Here is a 10,055-nt window from a genome sequence, read left to right as displayed (position 1 = left end):
TTATTTCACTCAACATAATACCCTCCAGTTCCATCCATGTCGTTGCAAATGGCAAGATATCATTCCTTTTGATGGCTGCATAATATTCCATTGTATATATATACCACATCTTCTTTATCCATTCATCTGTCGATGGACATCTTTGGCCACTGGGTTTTAAGTGGTATTTTCCACTTACCTTTTTCCAACTTCAGCATCATTTCATGCAGTTCTATATATTTTATTTGAGATAAGAATCCAATGTAAGATTCATCTTCTTTCAAGTATTAGTTGTTATATATATTACACAAATACTCTATAAACTATTTATTTTGTGTATTTTTTATATTCACAATGTGAGCCCACCAGTCATTTTTTTTTAGTAGGATAATGACAGGCTGAAGCAAGGAAGAATCACCATAGAAGAATTTAGATCAATTTATCGAATTATTGCACACAGAGAAGAAATTATTGAGATTTTCAACACATATTCTGGAAACCAGAGATTTCTTTTTGAAAAAAACCTGCTTCAATTTTTGATACAAGAACAGTATGCACTTGACATGACCACAAATATTGCTTTTGAGATCATTCAAAAGTATGAGCCTATTGAAGAAGGTATGCTTACATTTCAAAGTTTTCTCAAATATCTAAATGCACAGTATTTTTTTATGAATTACAGTTATCAAGTTAAAATTTTGGGATGGGTCAGATTTCTTCTGGATAATGTAAAATATTGGCAGTTTTATTTCTATATTTTATAGACTGTATATATACTTTTTAGAAAACTGCACTGTGAAAACAGTTACATTCTTTCCTTCTTCATTGTCAAGCTTCCTTTTTTTTTTTTTTTTTTTAAACTGCTTTGGTATATCTCTTAAGTGTTCAGAGACCAGCTTAGGCATGAAAAGCAAGATGAGATTCTGTTACGTGTACTGTGATGAAAGAGTCTTCATTTTCATTAATAAGTTAAAAACCAAGTAATAGTCTTCTACATTTATACATTATACTACTGAAAATATATGGAAGTATTAAATAGCTAAGTGAAAACTATTCTAGGAAAAAAGTAAAATATTACAAAATCACTACTTTCTTCATTGTTTATATACATAATTGTCTATAAAGTTTCATAAACATGAAAAAAAATTTTCCTTCATTTTTGAATATAGTCATCTGGTTTATTTTATTTTATTTTTTAAAAGATTTTATTTATTTGAAAGAGAGAGAGAGAGGGAGAGCATGAGTGGAGGCAGGGGTAGAGGGAGAGGGAGAAGCAGACTCTTCACTGAGCGGGGAGCCTGACAGGGGCTCAATCCCAGGACCCGAGATCATGACCTGAGCTGAAGCCCTACTGAGCCACCCAGGCACCCTTAGTCCTCTAGTTTGAATTAAATGACCATTTAAGCTAATCATGTGTCATATAATTTTTGATCTTTGTCCCACTTTTTAATGGGCAAAACATTTCACATTTTTTCCACTTATGCGTATCTTTAAATGAAAATAGACATAATATAATAAAATATTCACATAATTATGTAAAAGTACCATTAAAGCAGTGTTTAGCCCTACACAAATTAATAAAATAGCTCAGAATATTTATTTAACAAGGGAAGTATGAAAGTTCAAGTTCTGCCTTTGAAAGTTGGTTTATGTACCAATGTTTATGATAATATGGGTTCTAACAAAATCAAACATTTCTTCATTGAGTCACATATTCATAACTTATTCCAATATTTATTTGTGGCAACCAAGTCTGCTTCTGGGGACTGAGGATACTGCCTTATGAAGAATAAGGCAAAGTAGGTCTTATGTTAATGATGGGGGTGTGAAGGAGACTGACAATGAATAAATATATAAAAGGATGATTCCACAGAATGCTCTGTACTGTGAGTGATAGAGAGTAAACAACCCAGGAAGACTAGCTCTGGTTGGGTGTTTAGGGTGGTCCATTCTGAGGATGTGACCTTTAAGCTGACACCAAATTGATAAAAAAGAACTAGTCATGTGACAAAATGGGAGAAGTTTCTGAGGTCAAGGGAAGAAAAGTACTGGACATGAGTTGGAGAATTCAAGAAATAAGAGAACAGTGTGGCTGGAACTTGGAGAATGAGGGCAAGATGAATTTGGGAGATAAGCAGGGATCAAGTCATGTTTGTCTTGCAGGTCATAATTAGGATTTGGGCTCCATGACTCACTGTCATGAAAAGATTTTGGAGAGTTGCAGTGGTAAGACTGAATGCAGTACTAGTAAGAGTTTGGTGTGATCACTATTAAAATTTTTGCAGGTTTGCAACAAGATAAAGAGCTTGCACCAGGATGTAAAACAACTACACCACTAAGCATGCCTGATAAGTTCAGCTGACTACTTCTTCTTTTTTTAACAGCAAAAATTTTCTCTAAAGAAGTAATGAATTGATTTATGTTTTGACTCAAGCTCTTTATGCAATTGCTGACTGGAAACAACCAGTCCACAGATAAGCTCTTTGAGTAGCACTGATGTAGTAGTGAGTATTCAAAAAAAAAAAAAAATTTACTTTGGCACCGTTACCTGCAGGGGTAAATCAAAAAGAAAAAAGGATAATGAAATGGTTGGCAGTGACATCTTGGAACTGTGTTTGCATTTTAACTATAATACTACACTGTTCATCCATTACATCGTTTGAGCCTCCCTCCGGCTCAGATACTTTCACACACAGCCAAGACCTTGTGTTTCATTTACATGCTTATTGATCACTTATTAAGGCCAATTAGAATTATGATTGGATAGTCCCAAATGCTGCTGGCTCCTCAATCTCATCCCACTTTGGTACGTGATGTGCACCAAAAGAGGTTTTTAAATATCCATGAGATTGGGCGCGTGGGTGGCTCAGTTAAGCGACTGCCTTCGGCTCAGGTCATGATCCTGGAGTCCCGGGATCGAGTCCCACATTGGGCTCCCTGCTCAGCGGGGAGTCTGCTTCTCCCTCTGACCCTCCCTCCTCTCATGTGCTCTATGTCTCTCTCATTCTCTCTGTCTCAAATAAATAAATAAAATCTTTTAAATATCCATGAGATTAACTCTCATCTCAATCTTGTAGCTTTTAAGGGCACAAAATGAGTTTGTTTGTTTTCTATTCCATTATCAGAGATATTAACTTAATTATTCAGTAGTTCAAAAGGGCTATAAAGCAATCACTGCTCCAGAAAAAAGAATAAATTCATGCAAATCTTTACTATTACAATATATGATGCATTTGCCCATATGCTCCCATACTCCTAAATTTTCATGTCTTTCAAACAGAGAGTTTGCCTGCCTATAAACATTTTATGTATTCATTTCTAGCTTTCATTTTTTTAAGCCAAAATTGTAATAGCATTTTGAATGCTGGCTTTTTCACTTTTATGAAGTAATAAACATTTACTTTTGTCACTATATATTTTTTCTGATACATTATCTTTAATTGCTGCTTAGTACTGTATCATATTTTGAGCCTTAATTTGTTTTCTCCCCCATTTATTTTGCTTTTATAAATAACGCTAGTGTGAGCGAGCATTCTTGCATATCAATCTTTGTCTGAGTCTCTATTTCTATAGTATAAATTCCCAGAAATAAAATTCTTTGTCAAGGATCACTCTCTAGTTTAAAGTGAATATTCACACCAGCTGTTATTTTGAGACAAACTGAATTATGAATAACAAAATAATAATAACAACTAGCATTGATAGAGCTAATTTATGTAACTAATATATAAGGATAGGAGCTATGATTACCATCATCCCAAAGATAGGGAGAAGTTAACTAACATGCTTAATGTGTAACAAGTAAATAGATTTAACTAAAACTGTCTGATTCCAGAGTCAGTGTTTTGCTTAAATACATAATTTTGGTAATGTTATGCCAATAGTATAAAAGTTCAGCGATAGTTTATACTAAAGATGCTAATATGCAAATGATCCAGCAATTCCATTCATAAACATGTACCCAACAGAAATGTATACATATTTGCACCAAAAGACATTTACTGGTTGTTTATAGCAGCATTCTCTGTAAGAGCCTCCAACTGGAAATGATCTAACTGCTCCTCAAGAATAAAATTGATAAATAATTGTGGTGTACTCACACAATGGAATACTATCCAACAATGGGAATAAACAATGTCTAACTATATGCAGCTATGAATAAATCATAGAAACAATGTTGAGCAAAATAAATCAGCCACAAAAAAATATGTAGTGTGTGAATTCATTCCTATAAAGCACAAAAAACAGAGAAAACTAATCTAGGTGATTAGAAGCCAGACCACTGAATACACTTGAGTTAGGAGGGAGAAACTGAAAAGTTAGCAGAAGGCAGGCTTCTGGGGTGCTGCAATGTTTTGTTTTTTGAGGTGGGTGCTGCTTATCTAGATGTTTAGCTTATGGAAATTCATTGACCTATGATATATGTATTTTCCTATATGTATTTTTTTAAAAGATTTTATTTATTTATTTGACAGAGAGAGACACAGTGAGAGAGGGAACACAAGCAGGGGGAGTGGGAGAGGGAGAAGCAGGCTTCCTGCCAAGCAGGGAGCCCGATGCGAGGCTTGATCCCAGGACCATGGGATCATGACATGAGCCGAAGGCAGATGCCCAATGACTGAGCCACCCAGGCACCCCTCTTATACGTATTTTTAAAACGTTAAAAAATCAGAGATGAATTAAATAATATACTCTCTACTTGAATGTTGATACAGAAGAACTAGGGGTATTCATTAGAAAAAAATTGTTTCCACAGAAAAATTAGAAATAGTATCAATATTAATTCTAAATGAATATTTTAGAAACATGCTCTACTATAGAATAAATTTTAAAATGAGATGTAATTTTTATACAGTTAATGATATTTCTGCATCCCTTTATTTTTTATAGTTAAGAGAGCACACCAGATGTCATTTGAAGGTTTTATAAGATACATGGGTTCACCTGAATGTCAGATACTTAAAACTGATTGTGGAAAAGTTTATCAAGATATGAATCATCCATTAAATGATTATTTTATTTCAAGTTCACATAATACATACTTGGTATCTGACCAGTTACTGGGACCAAGTGACCTTTGGGGATATGTAAGGTATTTATTTTGATTTTTATATCCATTACATTTTACAGCACTTGGAAGTTCCAATAAGTGGTAATTCACAGTAAAAGAAGACTATGGATGTTGTGCAAAAACATAGGAAAAAGAAATTTTGATTTGTGAATATCTTGGAGAGCCAACCTTCGATGGCTATATAATTATTCTATATTTTAGTATCATACACTTTCCTTCAAATTCTGCCTATTGACCTTCTTTCCCTGATTATTGCCCCTCTGAGGTTTCCTGAATAATTTGGATATCTCCTATAGGAAACTATATGAAGAAGAATGTTCTTATCTTATTTCACCAAAACATCTTAGATTTTTTAAAGATTTTATTTATTTATTTGACAGAGAGAGACACAGCGAGAGAGGGAACACAAGCAGGGGGAGTGGGAGAGGGAGAAGCAGGCTTCCCACCGAGCAGGGAGCCCGATGTGGGGCTCGATCCCAGGACCCTGAGATCATGACCTGAGCCGAAGGCAGACGCTTAACGGCTGAGCCATCCAGGTGCCCCAAAACATCTTAGATTTTTAAAAAATATAGTTAAAATTATTTCCCAGACATCAAGACACCATCTACAAGTAAAGGCAACACATAAATAGATAAATTATATACTTTGGCATTTATAGATTAGATAGATAAATATAGAGATTTATATGTCAAATGATTTACATAGATTAAGCAATCTATGCCACACCTCGAAGTTTGCACTCTACAATGTATCACACTGTCAATACCAGGCTTCAGCTTAGGCAGTCATCTGAGAATCTATTGGTGAACAAGATTTTCAGAGCTCATGTGTTCATGAGAATAGACATCATAAGCAGGTAAACAGATTGATATTTTCAAGGACAGATTAGTCACATGGAGAAAGTAAACTAAGGTAACATGAGAGAAAGTAAAGATGGGGTGGAGGGTGTTACTTTATTTAAAGTGTCAAGAAAGGATTCTCAAGGGGTCACATAGTTTGGTCTGAGTGATGATAAAGAGGAAACCTCAGAAATATTTGGTAGGAAGGGCACACTAAGTAGAAGAAATAATAAATGCTTAGGCATATTCAAATGAGAGAAAGCAAGTTTGGCTGGAAACAAATGAATGGAGAATGAAGGGAGATGAGTTTGAGGAAGTAGACAGGGTCAGTTTATGAAGGTCTTAGAGGCCATGGAAAGGAGACTGGATTTTATTCCAGTTGCATTGGGAAGCCATTGGAGAGGTTTTCCTTAAAATGTCATAATTCGATTTACTTTCTACTGTGCAGGAAAGACTGATGGTGTAGGAGTGGAGGTAGAAGATGACTAGAGAAGATATTGTAGCAATGCAGCTGATGATGGTTATGTAGATGATGAATTCATGAGGCAGCTGTTGAGATCAGTGGTTGAATTTGAAATATTTTAAGGAGGTGGAGCCAAGAAGGCTTACCAGGTGATCTGAAGGGAGGTATAAGTGAAAGAGAATACTATCAAGATTTTTGGTCTGATAACTTAGCGTACAATGATACTATTGACAGAGATAGTGAAGCCTGCTGAGGCCATTCTAGGTTGTGAGGCAAAAGCAAGAGTGTAACAGTTCCCACATTTAGTTGAGATACCAATTCATTGTCAAAGGGCTAGGTCAGTCAGGTAAGTATATGTGTCTGGGACTTAGAAGAAATATCTAGACTAGAAAAATAGAATTGGAAGTCATCAATACACAGATGATATTCAAAGCTATGTGATTGGTTGACATTAATTAAGGATATCATGGGTGGAAAAGATATCTCATAATTCCATGATAATATTAAACTTACAAATGAACATGGCTTCACCAATTTAAAATCTTAGGTAAACACATGAATTCATGAGCTCAGAAATGTGTCCATTTAGAATTCCATAAGGATAACCCAATTCATAGCTATACTTTCATTACAGAAATTTCTACTCATACTTAATTAATTTTTTAAAAAGGGAAAAAATGCATTTTAGTCAAGTTGACTTAGAAATGCAGAAAATTTGCTTTTGAATGAAGAAAATATTCTGCCCAATTAAACATTTAAATTTTAATTTAATTTAATTGTATTTAAATTTAATTGTATTTCTTCCACCCACTTGTGGAAGATACACTCTTAGAATGCAAGTTTTTCAAAATTTCTCTACATAGGAGAGGTGGTATAATGTAACGATCGATTAACGCAAAGTTTCTGGTGCTGATCTTTCCTCTCTTTCCGTCCTTTGTTAATTATGTGTCAGCTACAACCTCTTTGTTTTTTTTTTTTAAGGTTATTTATTTATTTGCCAGAGAGAGACACAGCGAGAGAGGGAACACAAGTAGGGGGAATGGGAGAGGGAGAAGCAGTCTTCCCGCTGAACATGGAGCCTGACGTGGGGCTCGACCCCAGGACCCTGGGATCATGACCTGAGCTGAAGGCAGATGCTTGAGGACTGAGCCACCCAGGCGCCCCAGCTCCAATCTCTTTGATTCTCAAAGTCCTCATCTCTAAAAGAGGAAGACTAATATTAACTGCCTTATAGCATTAAATATTTTAATCCATGAAAAGCCCCTTAAACTTATTTAAGTGGAATTTTTTTTTTTTTTTTTTTTTTTTTTTTTTTACTGAGTGACAGAGACATTTCTATTATTCATTTCCTAAAAGGGGATTCAGTGTGAAATAGTAGAAAGTGGCTTCCCTAACACCACTGGGGGAGACACAACTTTCTTTTATGTGTCTCTGAATAAAAGGAGTTGGCTTGACACAGTGAAATCCACTCAAATCATTTTTGCCGGGGACCAAACCATGTAATGGAAATAAACAGTTCGGTAAAGGTTGGCTTGATCTAAGGATAAAATTAAAGCTATCTAGAGAAGTAGCAAGAACCAGTATTATTTAGGTTGTCCTTCATGGAAAGTTTTCTTTCACAATTTGGTTTTTGGCAGTTTTTTTTGTTTTCCCCGCGGAACGTTCAATATTATTCTCTGGTAACAGCCCAGAGGACTGATATTTTGTAGTGATAAAAAAAAGGCAAGATAATTTACTTTGACAATCAACTAAGAGGAGAGTGATGCAAACATTTTTTAATGGCAATTAATAAAGTTTACGAATAGATATTGCTTCTTCTCCAATTTAAAATCTAAATATGTAAATAAATCCACAAGATGAGAAGAGAAATACATTCATTTTGAATTCTACAAATATAGCCCAGTTCAGGACTTGTACGTAAATTAGATTATCACCTAATTCACCCATGGAAATATCAATGGGTAAACAAAATTTTCTTAGAAGAGCACACTAGGTCATTTCTCCAACACAAGGAGAAGCAGACTAACAAAACTCTGAAATTTTACATTATAGTGCATAACTATATACCTGAATAAAGCCGTGTGCACTTAAAAAGTAAAACAAAAATGGTCTTAAAAAACAAACCTCCAAAAAACTCAAAAAAATTTATTAATTATTTAATTTTATATTTTGCACTGTTTTGGTGAAGCCTCCAAGATAGACGAGATATCCTTCCCCTCTAATGCTCTACCTCCTCGGGTTCCCTCCATCTTTCATCCATATTATTCCCAAAGGAGCATAAGATCTCTTTATTTTCTGAATTCAGCACCTGGATTTGGGGGTCGTAATTGCTTTATCTTTGCTCAGTTAACACTTGTCCCTGACTATTGCTTGAGTCATATCCTTAGAAAGGTGACTAAATTTGATCCCCCAAGGAGTGTTAGATCTAAAAGGTCTATTTTCTCATATGGTCCCTTTGTTTCTGTTTGGGAGACCTACTGATTTTCTATCAAGTACTTGGTGTTGGGACCACACTCCCTTTTCCTGTTATGGTTTAGGGTAGGGTTTTTCAAATCTTCACATTTGAGGTCAGATCGTTCCTTGCTGTGGGGGTCTGGTCCTGTGCATGGTAGAATGTTTAGCAGGAACACTGGCTTCTATGAATTAGATTCCAGTTACAAATTTCCTTCCCATTACCAGGTGTGGCAACCCAAAGTGTCTGCAGACATTGCCAAATGTCTCCTAGGGGTTAAAATTGTCCTGACTGAAAACCACTGGCTTAGACACAGTGGGATAACTCAATATACTTCCTGGAAAACAAGTGTTAACTTGGTTTTCTCTGGGAAAAAGATCTTCAAGTATAGCAGCGGGCTTCTTCTATCTACTTCCTGATACATGGCTGTCAATTCTAAAATCCTGATGTCTCAAGTCAGCCCTCTTTTCATTCAGTTTCTCTTCCAAGATTCTATTTTAGGAGATCACTTCTGTCTGCCTGCCACTTGTTTTCTTACATCTCTAGAATTCCCATTCTTTCCTAATAAAAACACAATAAATGTTTATTGATCATGAACTATATCTAGAAAACATTTTTTTATGAGGCTGAAATTTTAGTTCCTGCCCTTGTAGAAATGAGAGCGCAAGGACTAGGGAGAAATTGCAGGATTCACAGTCCCCAGAACTCCACATTGCACCATCTTGGTGGTGCTGAAACTGTGGCTGGCACATGTTACTTCCATGTTGGGCTGTGCTCACAGAAAAGAAGGAAATTGTGTTCAGTTCAACGCAACTACTTGTCTTTTTTATGGCTTCTGTTATGCATTTGTTGCAAAATCACAAATAATTTTTGGGATATTTTGATACTATAGCATACATTTTTGGTGATCCAGAAATGACAATTTATTTTGTTTCAATTTTGCTAGTGCCCTTGTGAAAGGATGTCGCTGTCTGGAAATTGACTGCTGGGATGGATCACGAAATGAACCTGTTGTATACCATGGTTATACACTCACCAGCAAGATTCTGTTTAAAACTGTTATCCAATCGATACAGAAATATGCATTCATAGTACGTGCGTATCTTTGTTATAGTTATCTAAGCACAATATAATTTACTTGCTTCAAAATCCTATAATGCTCGCCCTTAGTTTAGATCAGTGATATTTCAAATGGTGTTTTATGATCTATGTAGTATGTAGTTAAAGGTAGATTTATCAAAGTTAATCTCA

At 35.3% G+C, this 10,055-nt stretch overlaps 1 protein-coding gene across 1 annotated transcript in view; it reads left to right on the top strand.

Annotated features, from left to right (window-relative positions):
* Positions 1–527: 527 nt before the first annotated feature.
* The window catches only part of PLCZ1 (phospholipase C zeta 1), a 42,042-nt gene continuing 32,514 nt past the window's right edge, over positions 528–10,055 (top strand). Inside the window, exons 1-3 of the mRNA XM_081818937.1 lie at positions 528–597; positions 4,870–5,071; positions 9,751–9,895. Coding sequence (XP_081675063.1) covers positions 543–597; positions 4,870–5,071; positions 9,751–9,895 — 402 coding nt within the window. The 5' untranslated portion in view covers positions 528–542. The remainder of the gene's footprint in view (positions 598–4,869; positions 5,072–9,750; positions 9,896–10,055) is intronic.

Source organism: Leptonychotes weddellii, chromosome 5, assembly GCF_054177405.1.
Source record: "Leptonychotes weddellii isolate Sample4059 chromosome 5, ASM5417740v2, whole genome shotgun sequence".
In the NCBI taxonomy this organism is placed as follows: domain Eukaryota; kingdom Metazoa; phylum Chordata; class Mammalia; order Carnivora; family Phocidae; genus Leptonychotes; species Leptonychotes weddellii.
The sequence above is the reverse complement of the archived record's forward strand: the minus strand, read 5'-3'. Positions and strand labels throughout refer to the sequence as shown.